The 27,268-nt window shown below is 46.0% G+C and overlaps 3 protein-coding genes across 4 annotated transcripts in view; 2 read left to right on the top strand and 1 right to left on the bottom strand.

The window, feature by feature from the left end:
- SCAMP5 (secretory carrier membrane protein 5) overlaps nt 1-2,919 on the bottom strand; it is a 55,229-nt gene extending 52,310 nt beyond the window's left edge. Inside the window, exon 1 of the mRNA XM_061394164.1 lies at nt 2,603-2,919. Within this exon, the coding sequence (XP_061250148.1) occupies nt 2,603-2,919 (317 nt within the window). The remainder of the gene's footprint in view (nt 1-2,602) is intronic.
- On the top strand, nt 1,555-10,973 carry RPP25 (ribonuclease P and MRP subunit p25). The gene is made up of 2 exons (XM_061394807.1): nt 1,555-6,219; nt 9,022-10,973. Exon 1 carries the CDS (start codon nt 3,581-3,583, stop codon nt 4,211-4,213), a length of 633 nt encoding a protein of 210 aa, XP_061250791.1. The 5' UTR covers nt 1,555-3,580; the 3' UTR covers nt 4,214-6,219; nt 9,022-10,973.
- Nucleotides 10,974-15,580: 4,607 nt separating this feature from the next.
- Nucleotides 15,581-26,553, top strand: LOC133234369 (cytochrome c oxidase subunit 5A, mitochondrial). 2 transcript variants are annotated; one of them, XM_061394820.1, is made up of 5 exons: nt 15,581-15,784; nt 20,671-20,787; nt 22,954-23,075; nt 24,315-24,437; nt 26,390-26,553. In XM_061394820.1, the coding sequence occupies exons 1-4, from the start codon at nt 15,679-15,681 to the stop codon at nt 24,426-24,428; spliced, it is 459 nt and encodes a 152-aa protein (XP_061250804.1). In that variant the 5' UTR covers nt 15,581-15,678; the 3' UTR covers nt 24,429-24,437; nt 26,390-26,553. The 2 variants fall into 2 exon arrangements, 1 of the variants encoding a protein (XP_061250804.1); XR_009732118.1 differs by having other exon boundaries at nt 15,582-15,784; nt 24,315-24,479.
- The last annotated feature ends 715 nt before the right edge of the window (nt 26,554-27,268 follow it).

The following is a 27,268-nucleotide window of genomic DNA, read 5'->3' on the forward strand; positions in this document are numbered from 1 at the left end:
TTGCCCATTTCTTTCCCTTTCTTCCTCCCCTCTCCCTTTATAAATTTTTAATTTTTATTTTAATCACAAATAATATGTGAAAAATAACATCAGCCAACATTTCCTGAGAACTTACCAGCCAAGGTTCTAAGACTGTTAAGTGTCTCACAACTGCTTTATGAGGCAGGTTCCTGTATTTACCCCATTTTACAGCTGAGAAAACCAAGGCACAGGGGCTAATGGCCCAAGGTCACACAGAGGCAAAAAGAAGCTAATGAAGCTCAGACTTCAAGGTCAGGACTTCATTACACAGTCTGTTCCAAACCTCCAGGCTTAAACTTTGTATTCTGAAGGCACAAATTGAGGCTTCAGAGAGTGTGTACTAGAAAACAGCACACACTACAAAAAAATAAAAATAATTTTTAAATGCATTTATATCTATAAACATGCACACACTTAAAAAAAAAACTTGTGGTCCTATTGTGAGGTTTTTTTGACAGAAAGTCTTGACTCTCTTTCCACGTTTCTGTCGTGGAGTGTGCGCCACAGATGCTCAACTTAGGCACCTTCCCAAGAGTTGAGCCCTCTACTCTCCTCCCAGCTGCGTCTGCCGGGTCCCCCTGTCCCCCTCCCCCGTTCCTCCCTGCCTCCCCCGGCGTGTCCTTCCTGGGCCTCGCTTCTCACCCCGTTTCCTCTCTCACAGCGCGTCTCTCCTCTGCTATCCTTGCTCCTTCTCCTTCGTCTCTCTTGCTAACTGTCTAATGCATTTCTGCCTCTCCCTGCCCCACCCCAGCACTTGGCCATCCAGCGCACAGGCCCCTCTCCCGCCCTCGGTTGCCCTCTGCCAACCTCGCTACCCTCATTCACAGTGCCCCGCCCCGCTTTAAATCTTTCCGCTCCCCTCCCCGTCCTCGTTCCCCGCTAAGCCCTGCCACTCCGCGGCCCGGCAGGAGCTCACAGCCGGCGGGCTGCGACGCGCGCTGACAGGGTAATGAATGGCTTCAGCGGTAATTAGCGACCCGGCGGCTAATCATGATGTACATTTACATTTTAAGTGCTGCAGAGGGAGCTGGAGAAGAGGAGGAGAGAGACGGGAGGGGACGCGGGCCTTTTCCGCAGCCTCCCTTCACTGACTGGGGAGCGAAGTGAACCGAGTCTTCTCCAGCTGGCGGCAGCGGAGGGGGATGGCGGTGCGAGGCTTTCCAGGGCCAACCCGGGCGAATGCAGAACTGCCTCATCCTCAACAGATGTGAACTCGGAGCTCCCAGGCCCCTTCCTCCAAACTGCAGACCCCTGATTAATCCCCTCCAAGTGAACATTCAGCCTAGGCTTACATACCCCCGTGGATGGAGAGCTCTCTTCTTCCGTAACCAACCGGTTCGGACTTAGATTTCAGCGGTTTGGGGACTTTTTCTTAGGAGAAGGCAATGGCACCCCACTCCAATACTCTCGCCTGGAAAATCCCATGGACGGAGGAGCCTGGTGGGCTGCAGTCCATGGGGTCGCTAAGAGTTGGACACGACTGAGCGACTTCCCTTTCACTTTTCCTTTCATGCAATGGAGAAGGCAACGGCAAGCCTGGAGGGACGGGGGAGCCTGGTGGGCTGCCGTCTACGGGGTCGCACAGAGTCGGACACGACTGAAGCGACTTAGCAGCAGCAGCAGCAACGAAACTGATGCCCGTTAAGGCCCACAACTGCCCCAGTTTTACAGAACCTGAGTACCCCTGAGCCTCGTCAAGGGCTGCAAACTCTTTTGCCTTCACCAGACTGCTGCCCTTCGACTCCTACGGCTGTTCCTCGGGGCGGGGGTGGGGCCGCGGGAGCTGGGACTGGCCAGAAACACAGGTTCCGAGCCGACAGCGTCCTCCAGAGCCTCTCTCCCCAGCGTGCGAGCAGGAGATCCGAGAAGAGGATGGTCATTCATGTACTGGGGCTCAAAAGTCCACCTGCTCTCCAGTCACTCCCAAAGGGCCGTATTGGAGTCAGTCCTGGGTCCCAAATAGCAGGGCCGAGCGCTAGGAGATACGAGATACTGAGAAGGCGAAAGCAGCCTGGAGGAGAGGAGAGGGACCCCAGCAGCCCCGTCTCGAGACTGAGCACCAGCTCGCCCGGGCACTGGGGGTGACCCCAGCACTTCAACGGCTTCCTGTCCGCCGCAGCTATCAGGGCTCCACCCCGCCACGCCCCGTCGTAGTCATCCCTACCCGGATCAGGTCTGGCCCGCCTTCAGTTCTTTGTGTGCGCGAGGGGTGGAAGGATGAAGGACGAGGCCCTAGGGCAATTCTAGGAAGAATACAGCTCCTTCACAAACCCTCTCTCTCTCATCAGCAATCCTTTAAAGCCCAATCTCGTCTCTCCCTTCACTGTTCATCTCTCCTGGAAAGAGATCCCGGGCCACTCCCTCGGTCTTGCGGAGTTCCCGGGGAAGGGCACCCAGTAACACCATAAGGTCCCAGAGATCCGTTTCCCAGCTACCTCCCTTCTCCCTCAAAACCTGCTTTTACCCAGTCTCTTTTCTGAAAAAGGACCCCACTGTGTCCCAGGGGGCCCGATTGACTAACAGCAAATTCCGCCTGAGAAGAAGGGGGATCCACGCGAGCTGAAGACAATGTCTGGCTTACTGTAGGGCATGCAGCTCTAATACTTGACTTTCAGCAATGGACGGAGGGAGCTTAACTCCTCTTGAGAGCCGGGTCTCATCGTTCTCGTCCCATTCATTCCAGGGGACAGCCTGGCCCAGAGCCTCAGTTCGCACACCCCAGCGGGTGTGCGGGGGTGTCTGGGAGCCTTCAGCTCCGGTCAGGCGCGGCGAGGCTGAGACCTCAGTTCTCAGGCTGCCCTGCGAGGACCATGCCGAGACATAGTCGTCGAGGGCAGGCGCGGAGCGGAGACGGAGCCAGCGCCTACTACACTCAGCTGACAGCGCGCAGGCTGTCATTCAGGCGAGAAGAGCGGCTCGGGAGCGAAGGGACGGGGTCGGGGTGGGGGTGTCGTTCCTCTAGGAGTGGGAGAAAGAGGTCCCAGTCCCCAGAAGGCCGCTTTGAAATCTCTCATTGGGAGCGGGCAAGGGGTGGGTGGACTTCAGCTAAACCGCGAAAGGGCTCGGGGACCCGGCTTGAAGCGGCGTTTGCCCAGCAAACGCAGTTTTTATTTAGGTTGTAGGTTTATGAAGGTAGGCTCAGGTAGGGCTGATGGTGATTACAGGGAAACTTCAGCTGGCAGGTCACCCCTGGCACTGCCATGGCACCCCGCGGTGCGCGCACCTCCCAAACCCGGGTATCCGAGGACCACAGTGGATGCAGGCGAAAGGCTGGGGAGGCTGGGGCGGCTGGGGCGCGAGCCGGCAGGGCTGGGTAAGGGGCGGGGCCCGGCGGCAGGGGCGGGGCTCCCAGGCTCTGAGGCGGGGCACAGCTAAAGGCGCGTAGCACAGGGCGCCGAGATCGCCGAGTAGAGCAGCGCCCAGTGGAGAGAAGAGGAAGGCTAGGATCGCACCGTCCCAATCCGCCAGCGAGCGTCCACGCCGCTCCCGCACCCTTACCCCTGCCGGCCCTTGCCGGACGCGACCCACCGACATGCAGCCCCGGGGCTGAGGCGGCCCGATGGCGAAGCCCACGTCCCCGCAACGACGGCGCATGGAGAACTTCCGTAAGGTGCGCTCCGAGGAGGCGCCGGTGGGGAGCGGGGATGAGGAGGGCGGCCCGGGCTCAGGCCCCTTCGCCGACCTGGCGCCGGGCGCCGTGCATATGCGGGTCAAGGAGGGCAGCAAGATCCGGAACCTGCTGGCCTTCGCCACTGCCAGCATGGCGCAGCCAGCCACGCGCGCCATCGTCTTCAGCGGCTGCGGTCGAGCCACCACCAAAACCGTCACGTGTGCCGAGATCCTTAAGCGCCGCCTGGCGGGTCTGCATCAGGTCACGCGGCTGCGCTACCAGAGTGTGCGCGAGCTGTGGCAGAGCCTCCCTCCGGAGCCCACGCCGGGGCAGAAGCCTGGCGAGCCAGCCGCCAGTCTCAGTGTACTTAAGAACGTGCCCAGCCTCGCCATCCTACTTTCCAAGGATGCCCTGGATCCGCGCCAACCCGGCTACCAGCCGCCGAACCCCCATCCCGGCCCCTCGTCCCAGCCAACTGCTCCGACGTCCAAGAGGAGTCTAGGGGAACCTGCTGCTGGAGAGAGCTCCGCGAAGAGGTCACAACCCGAGCCAGGTGCTGCTGAAGAGGAACAGACCGCCTGAGAACTCCGGCCTCTGGGCCACCTGGACGGGCTGGATCCTACCCCCGAGCTTCGACCTTGAGACGCATCTCTAGCCTTTCATGCCTTGGTACTCTGGAACCTACAATGTGGCAGTATAGACCCCAAGGCGACAAGAGGGGAACCCCAGGGAAGCTTCGTCGTGGGGTTGCTCCTCCACCTGTGTTGCCTGACGACACCTTCAGCTTTTCTGAACCATACGGGGACCTTCTTCAGGGAGGGAATGGTGGGCAATGGGACTCTTGAGCCTTTAACCCCAAGGGTTAAAGGTTCCTGTAGGATTCTTGAAGTGGGGTAGGAAGGTGGAAGCTGAGGAAAGCTCTTGGAATCACCCCACCATTGTCAGCAGAGGGCAAAGGGTTGGAAGCCACTGCTTGAGGGCGGGCGATTTTGAGTGGCAAGGGGTAAGGGGCTATTCTGCCCCTCACCCCAGGACAGTTTCTAGTTTTCCTTTCCCTGCTTTTAAGGAGCATCCTGAGATCATGGTGGCAGGGACGTCTCCATAGGCTCTTTTAACATCCCACTTTCCCCATGCTGGCCCAGAAGGAGAGACCCAGGACAGAACTCTCCATGCCACCTCCCCTGAGCCCCACAGCTGGAGTCTTGCTTCCAATAACACAAACACAAAAATGGTTCTGTCCCTGGGTTTTTTCCTAACCACGTGCCTGTGTAGAGACTGCTCTGGTCTGCCCCCTTGTGTCTCAGTCCCCTCCAGCCTGGAATCCTTAGCTTTTGGAGTCTTAAGGGTCAGGCACAGAAACTGGACAGCTTTGAAATGGTGCCGGGAGCACCTTACCCAGTGGCTGGTTCCTCCCTCTTTCTCAGCCCTTCCTGGCTAGCTCCAGTAGCTTCAGGGCTTGTGGCCAGAAGGGGACCTTTGTCACCTTATGTGTTACCACTAAGGGAAAGGGAGCAGCATACTGCTTTTCTGGAAGGGGGAGGAAAGTGAGCATCAGTGAACTATCCTGGGGGTCACTGCCAAGGGTGGTAGACCCAACTGGGCTCCCTAAGTCTGCAGCCTCCTGCCAATAAACAGCCCTACCAGACGGCTGGCACAGAGCCCCCCAGACCCATGGATAGAATCTACCCTTCACTGCTCTCTCTCTCTCTCTCTCTCTCTCTCTCTCTCTCTCTCTCTCTCTCTCTGAGAAAGGACAGCACACCCTTGGGAGAGGGGGAGGAGAGACTGAGCACAAATCCACTGCTGGAAATTACTATTCAGCAGAGAAGCTGGGACTTGGGCTGTGAATCACTGCAGGCTCCCTGATAAGCTGCTGCCTCTGGCCCTGCACAGCTGTCTGTTGAGAGATAACAGCCTTATAAGCCTTTCTGCCCAACTCCAAGTCAGGTGGGAGGGTGGAAGGAGTGCTGTGTACTAGAAGCACTCTAGCAAATATGAGGGGGAGGGGCATATAGCTCCAAGATCATAGAAGCAGACCCTGTCCCCTCGCAACTTAACAGCATCCATGGAAAGGAAGAGATGGGGAAATATGTAAGTCACTTTGTAGGCAAAAAGCTGAAATAAATCCTTCTGCTGGTAACAAGAGGTAGGTTTCTGCAGTTGATAGAAGGGGCTCTTCAGGGAGTTCACCCTCACCCCCCAGCTCTGCTTGTGCTTTGGATAGGTGGGCCCTGTCAAAGAGACTGGCATGGGCTGCTCTCCCTAATGTCTTGTTCTTGATGAGTCCCTGGGGAGAGCCAAGGGATTGGGGTGTGTGAGTCTGACTCTCTCAGGAGCAGCCCAGGAAGTGTGGAGAGAATGTAAACTGTCCTGACAACAAGGTTGCCCTGGGCTGGCACTGGGCGTCCGCATCTGAATTTAAATGATACAACGCAGAAGAGGTCCTGCATGGTAGAGTCTTAGGAGAGACTGCTCTTGGTTCTGGAAGAGGGTCAACTTTCCAAGATCACTAGCGTCTAAAGTCCTGATTGCTGGGTCACCAGGACAATGCAAGCAGAGACTTTCTCATTGAAGATGTCTTGGGTCAGGTGAGTCACCTTCCAGCCTAGAAACTCACCCTGTGGTGTGGAGAGGAGAGGGGCATGTTGTTTCCCCACCTTCAGAGTGTTACCCTGCTCACATGGTGGACTGTGTTTCTGCCTCCCATGCTAGAAAGTGGGTTATAAAACTGGCTGTCTTTTTTGCACCTTTACTCCATCCCAGCAGCTTCAGTTCCCAGGATTTTGATATGTGCTCACGAGTGGCAATGGAACCCAGCATCTATGAATGAGCTCCCCACCCCTGCTTTACTAATCCTCTGGCCCTGCTGACCCAAGAGGTGACAGATACCCCTATCCACCCCCAACTCCAAGGCTGAGGTGGGAACCTGAGAAGTGCTGGAATAAAGCAGGGGGTGGCCACGGGAGCACCTCCGAGACAGCTCACTTCAAGAACTGACTCGTGGCAGAATGGGAGGGAGTGGGGAGTGCCCTGCCCCACTGTGAGACACCATCTTTCCAGTAGGACCTCTATCCAAGAGCTTTCTGGGCCCTCCTTTGGGGACACTTCCAGCTAGGGGTGGCAGTGAAGACTCACACCCCCAAAACTATCTGGTCACACAATCAGAATCCACTTGGGAGCATAAATATATATAATCTAAGGCCAGAGCATGTGGTTAGATGGGCAGTGGGCCACCAGCTGGACCGTGAGGGACTTCATTGTTGTGCCAGGTGCCAATCTAAGCACAGGGTTGGGTGGGGAGTCGGGGGGAGAATCACAGTGTAATCAGACACAGTTTCTGCTGCAGGATATCCCAGTCTAGGGGAGAGGGAAAAGAAAGTCATGGCACAATGCAGTAATAGTAGGAGAAGGGAGTTCTGAGAAGAGGCACTTAATTCACTCAGAGGTACTGATGGAGCTGGCTCAACAGTGACCAGACAGAGTTAGACAGCTGGACAGGACTAGACAAGGAATTCCAGGCAGAGAGGTGATGCTGCATCTGGTGTTGAGGCAGCTACAAGTGTCTGAACAAAGCTCGGCCAAAGCAGGTGGGACTGGAATACCAGGTGGGAGCTGGGAGCCAGGTCACAAGGAGCCTCCCTGAAGAAAGGGAGGGAGGCAATGGTCTTTTTTCTTTTCATTATATTCCATTGGTTTTTTTTTGGTATTAGTCTTTTTTCTTTTCGTTATATTCCATTGTTATTTTTAAAAATATTTATTTACTTCTTATTATTCTTAATATTATTCTTAATATTTACTTATTAAATATTTGGCTTCTGAGGTGGCACTAGTGGTAAAGAACATGCCTGCCAATGCAGGAGGCATAAGAGACTCTGGTTTGGTCCCTGGGTTGGGACGATCCCCTGGAGGAGGGCACATCAACCCACTCCAGTATTCTTGCCTGGAGAATCCCATAGACAGAGGAACCTGATGGGGTACAGTCCATGGGGTTGCAGAGTCAGACACGACTGAATCGACTTAGCACAGCACAAAGCATTTACTTATTTAGGCTGCACTGGGCCTTAGTTGCAGGACTTGATCGAGATCTTTAGTTGTGATGTTTAGGATCTAGTTCCCTGACCAGGGCTGGAGCTTTGGGCCCCTGATTGGGAGTGGAAGTCTTAGCCACTGGACTACCAAGGAAGTCTCACCTTAGTCTGATTGATGTTTGAGAAGGATCCTTCTGGCACCAGTGTAGGTGGAAGGTGAATTGGAAGGGGCCTGACTGCATTTGCTATACTGCAGGGAGGTAGGAGACGGAGCTCTGGTAGTGGGACCAGAGATGGAGTCAGATTTGAGAGCTACCCAGGCTAGGTAGGATTTCATTGCCATTACAGCCAGCATAGAGGAGGGTTGTTCTTTGTGGCTTAACCCTAGCTTGACCAGAACTTAGCCTGCCTTCCTGGCATCACAGGATGGACCAAACAATAGATGGATTTTGGTAGGGAAGAGGGGTGAGTTAGAGGGGTCCGCAGCTTCAAATTGGTAAAAGCTTTAAAGCTCTTGTCCACTGGCCATGAATCTCCTAGAACATGTTCACTGCACAGTTAAAGGAAGTCCTGGGTGAGACACACTCCCGCCTGGCCAGTGCATCTCCCCGACTGGCTCCCTTCATCTCCCAGCCCCCACTCGATTTGTTCTACAGTTTGGATCACTGCTATGCCCATATCGGCCACTAGGGACGCTCTAGTCCCCTCTTTCACTGAGATGTTGAAATACCTACAGGTTTCCCAGGGAAAAGGGTAATTGAAGAAAGGGAAGGACGAAATACAGTCACAGGAAGGTCTCCTTGGTGACATTGGGTTTCTTCCTGTCGGAGCTTACCTTAGTTTGTAGTTGTGCCCTCATTAGTGTGAACCTCTGGTTGTCAGTTACCCCAGTAAACCAGAAGCCGTGATTAAATGGATCCTGCCTGCCTTGCTCCCTACCTAGCTCTTGGAATGCAGGAATCCCACAGAGAGCTGTTGATTGAGTGAATAAGGACTGGGTGAATGAGATTTCTGAACTGTTCTGACACCACATCAAAGCCCTTAACTGTCCATCCCCAGAAAGTGGCCAAAGTCCCCCATCCCCACTATATGGACCTTTGGGTTCTATCTTCTTTTTGAAAAAGCTAAGGGTCACCATGTTTAGGCCTAACTGGAGGATTCTGGTGTTGTTTTTGACTCCTGTTGATTATCATAGACATTGTGAGTTGAATTGTGTCCCTCCAAAAGGTATTTTGAAGCCTTAACCCCTGGTACCTGTAAACATAACCTTATTTGGAAACAGGATCTTTGCAGGTGTAATTAATATGTAAGATGAGGTCATACTGAAATAGGAAGAGTCCTTAATCCAATATGTCCTTATAGGAAGAGGAGAAGATACAGACTGACACATAGAGAGAAGAACAGCATGTGAAGATGGAGGCAAAGACTGGAGTTATGCAGCTGCAAGCCAAGTAATGCCAAAGACTGCCAGTGAACAACAGAAGCTAAGAGAAAGGTATAGAATGTAGTCCTCCCTGGAGCCATCAGAGACAGCATGGTCCTGCAGACATCCTGATTTTGGATATCTAGCTTCCAGAACTGAGAAAATAAATTTCTGCTGTTTTAAATCATCCAGCCTGGGGTACTTTATGAAAGCAGCCATAAGAAACTAATACAATATTCTCACCACCTTCAGTGGGAATAGGGAAAAGGAATATGGGGTATTTGCTAAGGTCTAGTCGTGCATGGTGAAAGGCTCTTTTCAGAGTTCTGCTAGCAAATGTGAACAGATCATATTGAACAGTGTCATACTGAATAGATGATAGGCTTTGCAAGAAATGAGGCTGATTCTGATTTAGAGCAAGTTATTCTTCTCTGAGCCTCAGCTCTCTCATCTGCAAAATGGGCCAGATTGCTGTGGGGATAATACCAGCCTTCCCAATCTTTACTCATTGGAATCACCTAGGGCACTTGTCAAAAATATAGATTGCTGTTATAAATTAATTGGTATAAACTGATTGATTTCTAAATAAAATAGACCTTGCATTACAACTGAAAAAAATGTGTAGATTACATGTTATATGTTAATTATCCCACAATTTTTTAAAAATACAGATTGCTGGGGTTGAACTTCAAAGCAACAGTGTCAGAATCTCCCAGAAAGGACCTGGAAATGGGTATTTCAATAAGATCCTTGAGTGATTTTGATGGTTAATCAAGGTTGACTAGTCGGTGAGATAATTTTTAGAAGGAGTGGCACACTCATTCTTAAGCAAGACCCAAAGTTAAATCCCCATCACAGGAAAAAACCTTTAAGAGAGCAGCTAGTGGACTCAGAACACAAAGCATCCCAGCCCTGGGCCCTTTGTCCTGACAGGAAACTGAGGGTGTGAGGTCCAGTTCAGACAACTACAAAAACTCAGCTTTCTTTGTTTAAAAAAAATTATAAGGATGCAGAAAACATGGAGCCTGCATACATTGCTGATGGGAATGTTGATGCAGGCTACCTCGGAACAGCTTGGCAGTTCCTCAAAAAGTTAAACATAGACTTACCTTATGACCCATATATTGTTGCTAGATATAATAATGGAAATAATGGAACACATGTGTCCACATGAAAATATGCCCACAAATGTTCACAGAAGCCTTGTTCATAATAGGCAAAAAGTGGAAAAAACTCAAATGTCCATTAACTGATGAATGAGTAAACAAAATGTGGAATATCCATATAATGGAGTATAACTCTGCCACAAAAAGAAATGAAGAACTTATTACAACATGGATGAATCTTGTAAACTTTATATGAAGTGCAAGAAAGTTGCTCAGTTGTGCCTGGCTCTTTGCAACCCCATGGACTGTAGCCCTCCAGGCTTCTCTGTTCATGTGATTCTCCAGGCAAGAATACTGGAGTGGGTAGCTGTTCCCATCTCAGGGGATCTTCTCAGTCCAGAAATCGAATCCAGGTCTCCTGCATTGCAGGCAGATTCTCTACCATCTGAGCCACCAGCGAAGCCCTAGAATACTGGAGTGGGTACCCTATCCCTTCTCCAGTGCATCTTCCCAATCCAGGAATTGAACCAGGGTCTCCTGCATTGCAGTTGGATTCTTCACCAGCTGAGCTACGAGGGAAGCCCTGTGAAAGAAACCAGACCCCAAAGGACGTTCATATTTATGTGAAATTTCTAGTGAAGCAAATCCATAAATACAGAAAGTAGATCTGTAGTTGCCTAGGGCTGGTGGGGTTCAGGGAATGAGGAGTGACTGCCATTGGGTATGGAGTTTCTCTTTGGGATGGTAAAAATGTTCTGAAACTAGATAATGATAATGCTTATACAACATAGCAAATAAAAGGACACTGAATTATAGACTTTAAAAGGATGAATTTTCTGGTTTGTGAATTATATTTCAATCAAAAATTATATCCTTTAACGATGTTATCATAAAAGTAATAACTTAGGAAATTACATAATAAGTATTAATTAATTATGAAAAAGTACTATTAGAGCTCTCCTATCTATATCCAATGGGCTTCCTAGGTGGCACTAGTGGTAAAGAACCCACCTGCCAATGCAGGAGACATAAGAGACATGGGTTAAATCCCTGGATTGGGAGGCTACCTCTGGAGGAGGGAATGGCAATCCACTCCAGTGTTCTTTTCCAGAGAATCCCTTGGACAGAGGAGCCTGACGGGCTGCAGTCCATGGGGTTGCAAAGAGTTGGACACTACTGAAGTGACTGAGCACGCATGCATGCACTTGTACTGGATCCCCGAGCAGGATCACCTTTGAAGGCTACCTCCTCCTGCCACCTTTTCTCCCTGATTCCCAGGTGATCCATGTGGTGTGTTTATCCACTCCACCTCCATGCCTTGTCCCTAGTCTCACAACCTGCCATGCCCTGGGAAAAGAACTTTCTACAATTTACAACAGAAAAATGCAACACTCACCATTTATTGAGTTCTATTTATTGAGGTATGTCCAGGCAGGACATAGTATTTTACACGCACTATGTTATATAATTTTCTCAATAACAAATTAGTAGGTTCCATCATTATTATCATTATATAGATGAATTAACTGTGGTTCAGGAAATTGGAATACCTTGCCTAAGGCCCTGCAGCAGAGCTGTAATTTAACAGTAGCAAGAATGTCATTCTCTCGGGTGCCCTCTCACATTCATCTCCTTTTCTGAAGCAGGCTAGTGTTGGGATTCCCATCACTAGAAGTGCCCAAGTGGGGACTTGGAAATGGAAGCAACATAGGATCAGTCAGACTAAGAGCCATAAGCTACTTCCAGCCTTGAAATGACAGGATTCATTTTTTTCCCCCAAAGCATGCTTAATTCCCACCAGAGAAGATAAGAACTTTTCTTGCATGTGAACTTCACTTTACTAGAAAGTCACATGATGGAACAATGTCTGTATCTGTACAAGCTCCTCAATAATTCCTCCCCTCTGCACACATCAGAGGAAATGCCTCATCACAACTCTTTCAGGAGGAAGACTCTGCTGCAGCAGGAAGCTGATAGGCTGATCAACTGATGATGATGACATCCCTGAGATATCAAAGTCCAGCTGCTGCTTCTCCATTGGGATAGCAAAGGATTTCGGGCTGAAGATGATAGAGTCAAAAGACCCTGACAGCCTTGGGCAGGAACCAAGATATCTGGTCTAAACCTATCCTGGAGGAAGTAGACAGAATGGGCTGCAGGGGCACAACTGGAGAAGAACTTGGGAATAAGCAGAGGCTTCCCGACTTAAGTGAGGTAATAGGCTGAATTCAAAGATGGCCCCCAGGGTTCATGTCCCCTAGTGTACATGCCTTGTATAAACAGGGCTGAATTTGTGAAAGTGATGGGATATATCATTCTCAAGATTAGTACTAATCCATTTACTTTGAGTTAATCAAAAGAGAGATTATGCTGGATGTGCCTGAAGCCTAATCAGATGAGGCCTCCTTTAAAGGAAGGTGAAGTGTCAGAGATACTTTCCTGTTGGTTTGAAGAAATAAACAGTGGTACTGTGAGGGGACCTACAGAGGATCCATGTGGTAAGGGCCTGAGGGTGGCCTCTAGGAGCTGAGGGTGATCCTTGGCTGACAGCAAGAAAAAAATGGGGACTTAGTCCTACAACTGCAAGGAACTGAATTCTGCCAACAACCTAAACAAGCCTGGAAAAGGACTCTGAGCTTCAAGTGAGACCGCAGACCTGGCTGACATCTTGATTTCAGTCTTGTAAGACCCTGAGAAGAAAAATCAGTTATGCTATGAAGGCATAACTGACCTACAGAAATGAGAAATAATAAATGGGTATTGTTTTAAAGTTAGTTTGTGGTAAATTATCATTCAGCAATAATAAAGCTAATACAGGGACTTCCTGGTGACACAGTGGATGGGAATCGGCCTGCCACTGCAGGGGACAAAGGTTCGATCCCTGGTCTGGGAAGATTCCACATACCTTGGGTAACTAAAGCCCATTGAGCCCTGGTGCCACAACTTCTGAAGCCCATGTGCCCTAGAGCCTGCGCCCCACAAGAGAACCCACCACAATGAGAAACCTGTGCACCACAACGCAGAATAGGCCCTGCTCACCACAACTAGAGAAAGCCCACACACAGCAATGAAGATCCAGCATAACCAAAACAACAACTAATACAGGTCATAAGGACTTAGAACTGCCCTCAAGGTAGCAGGGGGTTCAGAATTTGCTGTGAAGCCAGCAAAGTCTACCTTTGTGGGTAGTGGGGAAAGAAAATTTCTGCAGTCAGACAAACCTGGGCTCAAATCTAAGCACTATTCTTCATATTTATCAGTTATGTGATTCTTGGGGAAGTGTCCTTTGAATCTATTCCTTCATCCATAAAATAGGGGTAAATACTCACCTCACAACACTGTTATGAGGCTTAGATGGGATAATAGTTTGTAGCTTGCAGTGGCACAAAATTAATTATGATCATAATTGTTTTTGAAAACAACGAAAACATACAATATTACAGTAGCCAATCTAAGGTACTGCAGGCAAACACAAGTACAGCACCTTACAATTTGGGATTGGGATTCAAGTGCCATGTAGCCAGCGCTTTTTCTTTTTCTTTTTCGCCGAGCAAGGCTTGAGGGATCTTAATTCCCTCACCAGGGGCTGAACCAAGACCACAGCAGTGAAAGCACTGAATCTTAACCACTGGACTGCCAGGGAACTCCCAACTCATTGCTTTCTTTCTCAAGTTTTTATCTTTTTTTTTTTTTAATTGGAGTATAGTTGATTTACAATGTTAACTTCTGCTGCACAGCAAAGTGATTCAGTTACACATATACATATATCCACCTCTTTCTAGATTCTTTTTCCAGTCCTTTTTATTTTTAAAACATATTATTTATATTTTTGCCTGCACTGGGTCTTCACTGTCACCCACCAGCTTTCTCTAGTTGAGGCAAATGGGGGCTACTCTTCCTCGTGGTGCTTGAGCTTCTCATTGCAGTGGCTTCTCTTGTTGCAGAGCACTGGCTCTAGGCACTGGGGTCCCAGTAGTTGTGGCCCACAGGCTTAGCTGCTCCTCAGCACGTGGGATCTTCCCAAAGGAGGGATCGAACCCATGTCCTCTGAATTGGCAGGCAGATTCTTAACCACTGGACCACGAGGGAAGTCCCTTCTAGTGCTTTCTCAATCATGAGAGCCCTGCCGTCTCCTGGGCATCCAGTGCTTGGCAATTGAATGAATACTATTTGAAATCAAAGAGGTCATATTTCCCCAGGTGTCTTTTCAATATTTTGGTGGGAGAAAATGAGGACAGTGCTTTCTAAAAAGCTTTTTTATCATTTTCCCAGCCAGGTTCATATCCCTTAAAGCCATACTGCTAGGGAGGAAGCAGAAAAGGGTTATCTGCTGAAACCCTAGAGACAGGGCCTCGAGTCAGCAAGCAAAGCCTGAATCCCCATCTTTTCTTTCCTCAGTAGTTCCAGGGATAGAGAATGAGGGATAACAAGACAACAGACTTGTCTCATTAACACTGCATGGCAGCTAGGTAATTCAGGCCTGGGGAAAGTGATCCCGCTGCTGAGGAACTCAAGGTCAGAATGCAGTTAATGAGGCCAAATTAGATGTTAAAAGTCGGCACTGGGGAATTCCCTGATGGCCCAGTGGTTAAGAATCCGCCTTGCAGAGGATGAGGGTTCAATCCTTGGTTGCGGAGCTAAGATACCACATGCTGCAGAGCAAGTAAGTCCCCAGCGGCCACAACTACTGAGCCCACGAACCCTAGAGACGGGAGTGCCACTAGAACGTCCTCTCCCCGGCCAACAAAAGATCCTGCATGAGGAAACGGAAGACCCCACGTGTCACAACTAAGACGAGAAGCACACCCCCCCGCAAAAAAAAAAATCTTGCAACTTAATCAACCCCCCTCCTGTAGAGACTGGAGGAGGTTATGTCACCAGAAATATCCAGGTGAGTGCTGGAACTGGGAATTGGGTGAAAAGAGCCTCGATTGCCGGCAAGCAATCTAATTTCAGAGCCCATTTGTTAAGTGATTGGACTCTGAATGCTTGCGGGTCTCTGATATAAGAAAAGTTACCAATAAAGTCCTTTATACGAAGGCAGTCGTTCTGTCCCACTCTCTTATTTTAGGCTCAAACCTGGGAAAGAAAGAGCAAAGAAGGTATTTTTAAATTATAATTTGTAGTGTTATTTTCGCATGTTGAGGTGCAGGAGTCATCTCCCGAGCCGGATCTGAACCGCGCTACTGTCTACTGACGGCTCTTTCCCTGCCTTCTATTCCTCGCTCCACAACGGCCGCTGCCTTCCAAGGGACCAGAGAGCCGTGGGGAAGCGGCGCCGAAATAGTTTGTCCTCAGCGCGCCGCCGTAGCCCGCCGGTGGCCGCGTGACGCCTTCTTTCCGCCAAGGCGCGAGCGCCGCAGTGGGCGGACCCTTATGCTCCGCCCACCGTGCGTCGGTGCGTGAGTACGGCCCCCACGAGCTCCCGAGCGGCCGTGGGCTCACACCCGGCTTCTCTTCAGCCTTAACCTGTGCGCCGCCATCGCCGTCATGCTAGGCGCCGCTGTCCGCCGCTGCTCTGTAGCTGCAGCCGCAGTCGCCCGGGCCAGCCCTCGAGGCCTCCTGCACCCCACTCCGGCCCCCGGCCAAGCCGCCGGTAAGGCTCCCGCCTGCCGCTGTCCGCGCCCGCGTGTCCTTGCGGTGACCTGGGCCCCCGCCGCCATGCGATGGCAGGCTCTCCCAGAGGCCTAGCTCCTGCCTTGCGGGCCGGCGGCCGAACCTGGTGACCGCTTGCCGTTCTCGCCGCCGCCTCGAGTTGTGGAGGACTCGAGGTCGCGACCCCGGGGCCCCCCTCGGCGCGACTTCCTGGTGCGGGCACCGCGGACCGATCAAATGTGGACCTGCTGTGGGCGCCAAGGAGGGGGCGCAGCGCACCTCCCGTGCCCACCGGACCCCTTCGGTCCCCAGGCCGTGACCGTGCCCCGGCTCTGACCCTGCGGCCACCTGACTAGGAGTGGCCACCGCCGGCCTGCAGCGCTTCGGCGAAGGTGACATTGAGCTCAGGGTAGGGGCGGGGGTGATCCCTCCGGGGTCCCCGGCACCGCTGCCCCCAGCGTCTTCCGAGAACACGTTATACTTCCGTGTACGACAGTTATCAGACGTGTCTCGGTTAGCGTTTTGTCCGTCACTTAACCAGACCATTCTGGTATTTTTAGAGACTGCCGTGCCACTTTCTAATTCTTAAACTTTTACGATATATCGACGTGTGTAGTTATTTCCTGAGACCTGGAAGAGGGACTGACTTGATAGATCTTTTAAGGCTCTTATTTCAGAAATTGGATATCACAGACCCAGAAATAGGGGGTTCTGCCTATATGGGGAAGCTTTATGTTTTTGCTTCCGGTTAGAAGCCTGATTGCGGAGTATAAGATGTTCTGCTGATTCCTGTTTCTTGTTCTGCCTTCCTGTTATGTCTGTTCCTGGAGACTTTGTGTCTAGCACTTTTAATTATTTTAACTGCACTTTGATTTCGGCCCATGATGGTAGTATATGCTACATTAAGAAATTTGGCCCCTAAGCATGCATATTTAAACGTATGAACTCAAACTCTTGCTAAGGTTAGACAAACTGATTTATATCTAGCCGCCCTCTTAAGCATAATTGTCCCATAAACCTAAATATTTGCCACAAGGAGGCAGTCATGGTTACATTCATGTCAACTACTTTCTAGCTGTGTGACCTTGGACATGTTAGTTAAACCCTAAGACTCAGTTGCCTAAGTCTAAAATTGGGATACTATTTAATAGTTGTGAGGTTTAAATGAGATAATGTTAACTTTCAACACCTTTCCTGGCACAAATGCTTGAAACATATTTGCTTTATTTTTATAGTGCCTTTCATTTTTGCATATTATAGGTGAGGTTTATTATCATGAGACTGAAGAAATTTCATGCAATTAAAAGTCAGAAAGGCTTAAGATTCTTGGATAGCCTCTGGAGGGGTTAACCTGGGGAGCTTCAAGTTTGCTGTAAATAAGTAGCAACCCAAACTTAATATTTTGTCCCACTTCAGCCTCCACCTGGTAACAGAATTGTTTTCCTATAACTACTGAATTAGATAATTAAATATTTTGAATAATTGCTAGAGTCTCCAGCCAACCCTTAAGAGTTACACAGTCCTCACCCCTATTCCTTACCCTGATAGGCTCTGAAAAGGTGGGAGGAGTTTCTGCTTTCTCTTTCTTGGTGGAGGGCTAAATTTAAGTAGCATTTTTAATTACCTTCCAGCCTTTTCTGCACCACTCCCACATTTATAGATTTCCAGCTTTTGGGCCCCTAAACCTTGTACTTCTGTATAGCTGTCTTTGAGCTTGTTTATGTACCCTTTACATTAGTCCGTTCTTTCCATTATGCCTTAGAATCACCACCACCAAAATGCCTGTTCTTTGAGCTTTGTCTGAGCTGTTTAGTTACTGAAGGGAATTATGAGCCACTTAATTTTTCTAAATATGTTTGCTTAAAAAAAAAAAAAAAACTTGCTTAACGGAATGCCAAAAAGCAGTGTTAGAAATAGATTTTTAGATTGTAGCCCTAGAAATGTCCCAGTTTTTTAACAGATGCTTCTCTTTTTCTACTCTGGAACCTTTATATAAAAACACCAAGTAACTGTTTTTCAAAATAGTTTACCATACAAGCCTCAAAACTAGGTGGAAATGCTGTACATAGGGGGTGGTGTGAGGGATATAATTTACCTAAAAATCAGAATGTTAAGCATATCCATAACTAGAAGAATAGATTCTGCTTTACTTATGACTGGAATAAGGAATATAATGTAAACCATTGGGAAAGTGAGTTTTCCTCAACCTGGAATCTGTGTGTGTTCCCAGTGCTTGCTTGGTTTTCTAAATAGCTGTCTCATGCACTGTCTTTGTTTTTTAATACAATCAGTTTGTAATTTGGGACTCTCAGAAGGAAGGTGAACAAATCACTGAAGGTGATCCATTGATCTCCCTGACTAGGATTTGCATTTGTTGGTCATCTTTTTCACATTTAGAAAACAAAACCACAGTCATCTAGTTGAAATCCGTGCCCAGCAGTGAGCAAAAGAAATTCGTTATCATGAAACAATTTACTGGATGATTGGGAAGGTACACTTAATAGTTGCCTCTAGGGAGATAATTATATACTTCATTTTTCTTGAGTAAATACTTAGAAGTGGAATTACTGTGTTTGGTAGGTGTATATTTAACTTGATAAGGAACTGCTTAACAGTTTATACTTCAATTATATACTTGCACTTTTTTCAGTTAAGGATAACTTTAGTTTTTGAAAGATGGTTTACAAATTTTGGGTGATGGTGGGCTGAAAGGTTGTTTTTGTTATTTTAAGCCTTTAAAAATAACTAGAAATTATACCAAGCTCTTAAAATTCATATAATAAGAGATGCAACTTGAAGAATGTTTTATTTTTAGGAATTATGATTTCTATAAATAGATCAATTAAGACACTTCTAGATAAGGATTAATTTAAAGCTATACTGAGTACATACCTACAAGGTTACTAAGCCCTAGGCAAAACGTTAACCTGGCTTTCATGTTTAATCATCATACTCTGCTAAGATAGGGAGAAGGCGATGGCACCCCACTCCAGTACTCTTGCCTGGAAAATCCCATGGACGGAGGAGCCTGGTAGGCTGCAGTCCATGGGGTTGCTGAGGGTCAGACACGACTGAGCGACTTCACTTTCACTTTTCACTTTCATGCATTGGAGAAGGAAATGGCAACCCATTCCAGTGTTCTTGCCTGGAGAATCCCAGGGACGGGGGAGACTGGTGGGCTGCCGTCTATGGGGTCGCACAGAGTTGGACACGACTGAAGCGACTTAGCAGCTGCTACGGTAGTGGTATCTGCATTTTACAGATAAGGAATATAAAACCTGAGTTAATTAACAAGAGAGTTAAGAGCCTAGAAGTATCTGACCACTAGGCTCTGCTGCCTCCTAAAACCCAAAGGTAAAAATTCCTTCTCCCACCTCCTGCCCCATTCAGAGGCTGCTGCTGCTGCTGCTAAGTCGCTTCAGTCGTGTCTGACTCTATGCGACCCCAGAGACGGCAGCCCACTGGGCTCCCCTGTCCCTGGGATTCTCCAGGCAAGAACACGAGTGGGTTGCCATTTCCTTCTCCAATGCATGAAAGTGAAAAGTGAAAGTGAAGTCACTCAGTCATGTCCGACTCCTAGCGACCCCATGGACTGCAGCCTACCAGGCTCCTCCATCCATGGGATTTTCCATTCAGAGGCTATTCAGAAGGAATTTAGATTTCTTAACTCCCAATTCACTGTCCAGTTACAAGCAGAAACTGAAAATGAAAGGCTTTTCATATGGTGCTGGAAAAGGGTATATTGATTGGGAGCAGAGTGCTAAGGGTGTCCTGTTTTCTTGATAGTGTTATATTTAAAAATCTCACTCCTTAGAAATCTAATAAAACTTTTTTCTTTGAGTGTAAGTGAACTTTTTTTTTAATTGTTAGCTGCGCTGGGTCTTCATTGCTTCTAGCGGTCTTTTTCTAGTTGTGTGAGTGGGAGCTACTCTTCACTTGTGGTCCATGTGCTTCTCATTGTGACTTTTTAAATTAAGAAAATATATGTTAGAAATTTGCTTCATAACTAGAATGGAGGTAATTCCCTGGCAGTCCAGTGGTTAGGGCTCTGTGATTCCACTGAAGGGGGCACGGGTTCCTCCCTGATCTGGAAACTAAGATCCCACATGCCACATGGCACAGCCAAAAAAAACATAGAATGGATATCATTTTACTTACTTCTTGGCTGTGCAACTTAAGGGATCTTAGTTTCCCAGTTAGGGCTTGAACCCAGGCCCTGGGCAGTTGAAGCACAAAGTCATAAGCATTGGACCACCAGGGCATTCCCAAGAATGAACATTATTTTAAATTAGGAATTAATACTGTTTATCATAAAAATAAGTGTATAAAGAAAATTTTTCTTTCCAGAGATAACCACTGTTAACAGTTACACACCAGCATTACACGTAAGTGAGAAGAGCATAAACATACATCTGTAGTACTTTTTGTTTTACTTTTCAGTGCTTAATTTTTTTTTTTTTTTTTTGCTGTGATGGGTCTTAGTTGCAGTATGCAGGATCTTCATTGCAGCACTCGGGTTCTTAGTTGTGGCATGTGGGATCTAGTTCCCTGACCACAGATCGAACCCAGGCCCCCTGCACTGGGAGCTCAGAGCCTTAACCACTGGACCACCAGGGAAGTCCCTCTGTGCTTAGTTTTTTAAGATGTTTTTTTCAAATCAGTATGTAAGATTTATTTCATTTGACCTGGTGAATAATTTTTTTACCATGACATGCATAGCTGATTCAAAACCTAAGGCATTGAATGAATGTAATACCACTGAACTGTACATTTAGAAATGGTTAAGATAGTAGACTTTGTGTGTATTTTAAGACACACCCAAAAAAGGAAAAAACCAGTCAAGTCCTACTTCTGTACATTGAAGTTACTGTTCTTCCTCCCCTGTAGCTGTCCAGTCACTTCGCTGCTACTCCCATGGGTCACATGAGACAGACGAGGAGTTTGATGCTCGCTGGGTGACATACTTCAATAAGCCAGATATTGATGCTTGGGAGTTGCGTAAAGGTAATTGGAACACAGGCATATGTGTCTATTTTAATACAGAATTATGAACTGCTGTGCAGTCTTCCACTACTTTGTTAAAAGTAACTACAGTTAACCCTTGAAAAACGTGGGGGTTAGGGACATTGACACCCACTTGCACATAGAAAATCCATATACAACTTTACAGTTGGCCCTTCTGACCCACAGTTCTGAGTCCAAGGTTCTCCGTATATGGATTCAGATCATGTAGTATTTATGAAAAAAATCTCTGTGTAAGTGGACCCGTAGAGTTCAAACCCATGTTCAAGGGTCAGCTGTATTTTGAAAAAAACATGTATCATGTAGACTAGGTATTGTCATGCATCTTGCAATTAGGAAAGTTTATAGTTTCCAGAGTACGTGTTTCCTGTAAAGCAGGGTTTTGAAGGAGGCACAGTTGATGTTTTGGGCCAGACAGTTCTTTGTTGCAGGGGCTGTCCTTTGCATTGTAGGATGTTTAGCAGCATCCTTGGTTTCTACCCACTAGATGCTAACACCCCTACAAACCCCCAGTTGTGACAACCAAAAATGTCTCCTAAGGGACAAAATCATCACTGCTATAGAGATAGGCCAAGGTGAGCAAGATTTAGCAGTTGTGTAACTTTGAATAAATAGATAATTTATTTAAGTAGTCATTTGGTTTTCTGCCCTTCTTGGTAATAGTTTGGGATTTTTGTTATTTTTATTCTCGGTTGTGATTTATCTGTCTTGCCCTGAGTAAGTGTCCTATCAGAGTAAGCTAGAACTTGTTTATCCTAAATTTGTAAATGTGCATTTAACATGAGTAAGTAGCATTAATAATAACCAAGCTAGTAGACTGATAGATAATTTTAAGTGTAGGCAGTTTATATCAGATGAAGAATTCATTCTATGACTATATTGTAGCATCGCAGTCACTGGTGTCCTTTGTTTTAATATTTTAAAATTAATAAAAGCCAGAAACCTAAGTGTTTCATACTTCTCCACAGGCATGTAATGACTCCATTTTGCTGCAACTAGGGAAATTCTTATTGGATAATCTTGAGTAGAAGTAATGAAAAGAACTGTTCTGCATTCCCATTAAGAGAATCTTAAATTTTATGATGTGTCATTTTGTGCAGAGCCAAAAGTAATCATGCCCAGTATTTTCTGGTTGAATGTTTATGACTCTGCACTAATGGTTCTCTATATCGCCTTAAAGTCCTCATTTGGGCTTCATTACTTTCTCCTTAAGTATTTCCCTGGTTGTTTTTAGATTATTTTTCAGTCAGATCTATTTTAAAGCAGTCAAAGTACATACACTGTACTAAGAGGTAAAGATATGAGTTGAAAATGACCGTCTTGTTTGAAAAGAAACCAGCTAATTTTGAAGATAGTGTTTGCATTTAAAATCACTCTCAAGCTTATTTTTTGGTTGTACTACGTGGTTTGTAGGATCTTTGTTCTCCAATCAAGGATCAAACCTAGGCCCCGGGCAGTGGAAATGCCAAGTTCTAACCATTGGACCACCAGGGAATTCCCAGTTATCTTATTTTAGAGATAATAGAAGGCAATGGCAACCCACTCCAGTATTCTTGCCTAGAGAATCCCGTGGACAGAGGAGCCTTGTGGGCTGCTATTCATGGGGTTGTACAGAGCCGGACACGACTGAAGCAACTTAGCATCCCTGCATGCATTGGGGAAGGAAATGGCAACCCACTCCAGTATTCTTGCCTGGAGAATCCCAGGGACAGAGGAGTCTGGTGGGCTGTCGTCTATGGGGTGGCACAGAGTGGGACACGACTAAAGCGAATGGCAACCCACTCCAGTGTTCTTGGCTGGAGAATCCCAGGGATGGGGGAGCCTGGTGAGCTGCCGTCTCTGGGATCGCACAGAGTCGGACAAGACTGAAGCGACTTAGCAGCAGCAGCAGCAGCAGCAGAGATAATAGAGGCCCAGGGACTTACTTGGTGGTCCAATGGTTAAGACTCCACGCTTCCATTGAAAGAAGCATAGGTTTTGATCCATGGAAGGGAAGTTCTGCATGCCATATGGTAGAGCAAAAAAAAACTAGCAGATCAAACAGATAAGATCACATGTCTATGGTTCAATAAAAGAGTATGGGTAACTAAATTGTAGTTTAAGTGACGATATTCCAGATTGATATGACCCCTCTTTTTAATTTGACAGGGATGAACACACTTGTTGGCTATGACCTGGTTCCAGAGCCCAAAATCATTGATGCTGCTTTGCGGGCATGCAGACGTTTAAATGATTTTGCTAGTGCAGTTCGCATCCTAGAAGTTGTTAAGGTCAGTGAAATAACAATGCTAAGGTTGTTCTGGAAGTAGGTGGACTATTGATTAGGTATTAGCGTATTCTGTATTTTTGAATTTGTTAAAATACCTGGAATTAGTTTTTACATAGTTAGAGGGAATGTACATTGTGGTTATATTCTCTTTGGAGAGTATTTGGGAGAATTTATTCAGGAATTTATTTTGTTAGAATTTCAGCAATCCCATTTGAGAATTTATCTTAAGGAAATAATTAAGAATTGCAGTTTATCTTTGTGCTGCTTGTGATATGAAATTAAGTGTTGCCAGTGGCTTCTTAAAATGGGACTTCCCAGAGGAGGTTATTATTAATGCTGTAGAAGTGTATTTAACATTTAATTGAAGGAAATTATGAAATAATTTTTTGTGGTGTATCCCCTTTTTATTAAAAAGTATAGAGACAATGATCAAAATGTAAGGATATATACTTTCTTCTCTCTTATTTGATTATAGTTTTTAATTTTTCTATTAAAACTTAGACCAACTTTAAATAAGAATTTTATAATTTAAAAAACACACTTAAGGAGACCTAGAATTTGTTAGACAGAAGAATAATATAATAACTTGACACTGTCTTAGTCTATTTGACCTTCTAATATTTGTCTCTGAAGAATGTTGTGACAATAGAGGTCTAATTGTATATTATGGTAAGTATTCCTCAAAGCTCTCTTGCCTTAGAAATAAGTATTCTCTACATGTAGCTCTCCATGAAAAGACTTGTATATTCTATAGGAAAGAAATGCAAGGTCTGTAAGAGGGAAAGTATGACAATACTTTATCTAAAATGGGTAAGATAATTAAGGGTTCTGTAGGCTATCAAGCCATTCAGCACCAGTAGTTAATTCAGTTAGGGTCTCAAATTGAGGCAAATTAAGAACCTTTTTCGTGTTAACTTAATTATTCCTGTTGCCTGCTGGGCACATTTAATTGCCATCACAAAATTCTGTCATCACCACCTTCTTTTCCAGTAACTCAAGGCTTTAAAATGTTTCTTTCCCCCTGGATTTAGTAGTCTTAGTCTCCAGGTGTCTTAACAGTCTACCTTGAATAGTGCCTATGTAAGTTGCTCTCTCTTTTGAACGAATATGTTAACTTAAAAGTAGGTGACTTATATTCTCTGCTGCTAGCCTCTGCATATGACTGAAAGCATTTTCAGCTTCATTTTGTTAATAGAGACAGCTTTTCGGAGCTAAATGTGAATATTTTCTTTGCCATCAGGACAAAGCAGGACCTCATAAGGAAATCTACCCCTATGTCATCCAGGAACTTAGACCAACTTTGAATGAACTGGGAATCTCCACTCCAGAGGAACTGGGCCTTGACAAAGTGTAAACCCCATGGGTAAGGTATACCTGAATAAGGCAAGAAAGGATCCAGGGAGGGGTGAGTGAGTGGCATTACAGTATTCTCAGAGAAAGACGTTTTCATGGCTTTGATAGAGGCTGTGAGCTTAGAGAGTACCTGTGATGATTAATTTAAAGAATTAGAATTGTTGTTTCTGGTTGTTATAATTGTTCTTTTATTGGTGTAAAGGCAAGTTAAAGAACCTACTTTAAAATCTATATAATATAAAATATTTCAAAGGTAAAGAATAGCATAGGGAATAAATGTAACCATACCCAAATTTTGAGATACTATTTTTGCCATATTTGCTTTAGTTTCTCCCTCTCCCCCAAGAAATGAGAGGTTTCACATAGAGTTAAAGCCCTCTCTGTACCTTTTTCCTAATTCCAGCTCTTTAACCTCTCCTCAATTAAGGTAATCCACTACATACCAGGTATTCATCATGCATGCTTTTATACATCTTTATTTTTAATATCAGGGTTTTATTAATTTGATGCTTCTGTTATTGTGTGCCCAAGTTGAAATATAATAGGTAATATTCATTGATAATACAAACTTGATACCTTGTGGAAAATACAGACTAGGTAATAAAACCAGTCACAAGATTGCCGGGTAGTGAGCAGTATGCAGAAAATCCTTTGTAAAACAGAAAAAAATACATAAGTAATAACGCTTATATTGATTTTATTTAACAAACACGTATAGTCTGTATAACTCTTATTATGTATGAGGTACTGTTTTATGTGCTTTATAAACTCATTTAATCCTCATGAACAGTCCTGTGAAGTACTTACTATTATTACACTTATTCCCATTTTACTATTTTACTAATGAGGAAAATGAGGCACCTTGTCCAAAGTCGTATAAGTAGTAGAGGAACCCACATTTAAACCAAGGCAGCATGGGGTCGCTAAGAGTCGGACACAACTGAGCGACTTCACTTTCACTTTTCACTTTCATGCATTGGAGAAGGAAATGGCAACCCACTCCAGTGTTCTTGCCTGGAGAATGCCAGGGACGGGGGAGCCTGTTGGGCTGCCGTCCGTGGGGTCACGCAGAGTTGGACACGACTGATGCGACTTAGCAGCAGCAGCAGCAGTCTGGCTCCAGAGTCCATTGTTTTTACTATGCCACACATCCTTTGTAGGCATTGCAATACTAAAGCATTTACTAAGGCCATTGTCTTATTTCTCAGATGTAAATAATGAGGCTTAAATAGAAGATTTGCTTCCTAAGAGTAAGAAGTTTATTTTTAAAAGGTGGAACTAAGCTATCTTAGTTTCAGTAAAAGTGGACCCAAAATTATTTTAAAAGCTAGTATCAGATCCTCACAAGATAAAGAAACCGTGAGCATGGTTAGGGTACCATTAGTGAACACCTAATTCTACACTCTAAAAATCTTAAAGAATACCTACATTCAATCTTCCTACCACAGACTGAGCAGAAAATGCCTGAGGTTTTGAATTCAATTTTGAGATCTCTTTTTACAGCTTGCTTTGAAAGAAGAGTCTTAATTTTATCTTTGTCCATCTCTGTATCACCACTGTCTTTTCCTCCTCCCTGAAGCCAGATAGCACATCTTTGTGAAATGTGAAAAGGCTTTCATTTATCGAGTATTATTTGAAGGAGTCCAGAAGATCTTTGTTATATAGGATATTTTCTAGCTGCAGTAACATTGTATTTCTTTCACTTAAAAATTTTTAAGAGGGCAGCTCCCCAATACTTTTCTGATTAGAAAAGAATACTACCTCAATAATTACCAGGTGGATAACAACAGAAAAGCCAAAGAGCTAGTAGCTGGTGTGTTGATTTTAGGCAGGATTAAGAAAGGGCAGAAGAGACTACACAGAGGCAGCGATTTCCTTGGGCTGTTGCTCTAGAGGTTATTTTTAGTAAGATTTCTATCTTTTCTTTATTTCCCAGCTAATTTTTCATGTTTTCTCTTACAGATGGACTTCCCAAGGACTTATTGATAATGCTACTTGATTATAAAGTCACCTGGAAATACTGATGATAACATATTACCTTATTCGAACAAGTTTTCCTTTGTTGAGTACCAAACCGTGTAATGTAACTTGGACTTTAATAAAAGGGAAATGAGTTTGAACTGAAATTAGGTATTTCATGTGTTTGCATTGAAAGGCAGGGGAAAAAAAAATTATTATAGTGTCATTGATTTCACTGTTTGGTTGCCACATTATATGCTGAGAGAACTGCTTCAGTTTTCTGGAAACCATCCAACATGAGTCAGCTACATTAACATATTTGGATGCACTTGCTGGTAAATTAGCTAAAATTTTTTTAAAAAATAATTTCATATAGAATTTTCTTTTTAAAAAATTATTTATTTGGGTGTGTAAGGTCTTCATTGCTGCGTGCGGGATTTCTCTAGTTGCAGCAAGCAGAGGCTTTTCTCTTGTTGTGGAGCACAGGCTTTAGCAGTTGCAGCATGCTGGCTCAGTAGTTGTGGTGCATGGGCTTAGTTGCTCCACGGCATGTAGGATGGTCCCAGACCAGGGATCGAACCTGTGTCCCCTGCCCTGGCAGGGAGATTCTTAACCACTGAACCACTGGGGAAGTCCAGTGTAGAATTTTCTAGTTGACAGGGCCAGCAAGTACTCTGGGCTTAGAGGGTTAGTTGTCTGTGGGTACAGGTCAAATTGTGTACCTTCCCAAAAATGGGTGAAATAAAGTTTTTAAAGTAGTCATTGAGATAATCTTTAGGATGTGCTCTGTAGAAGCCAGCCCCTTAGTGCTTCTCATCTTCCCTACCTTTTCTTCCCTAGCAGTATAGTATTAGCCTTGGACATCAAAGAATTTGCTGTGGT

This window comes from Bos javanicus, chromosome 21, assembly GCF_032452875.1.
Source record: "Bos javanicus breed banteng chromosome 21, ARS-OSU_banteng_1.0, whole genome shotgun sequence".
Lineage (NCBI taxonomy): Eukaryota > Metazoa > Chordata > Mammalia > Artiodactyla > Bovidae > Bos > Bos javanicus.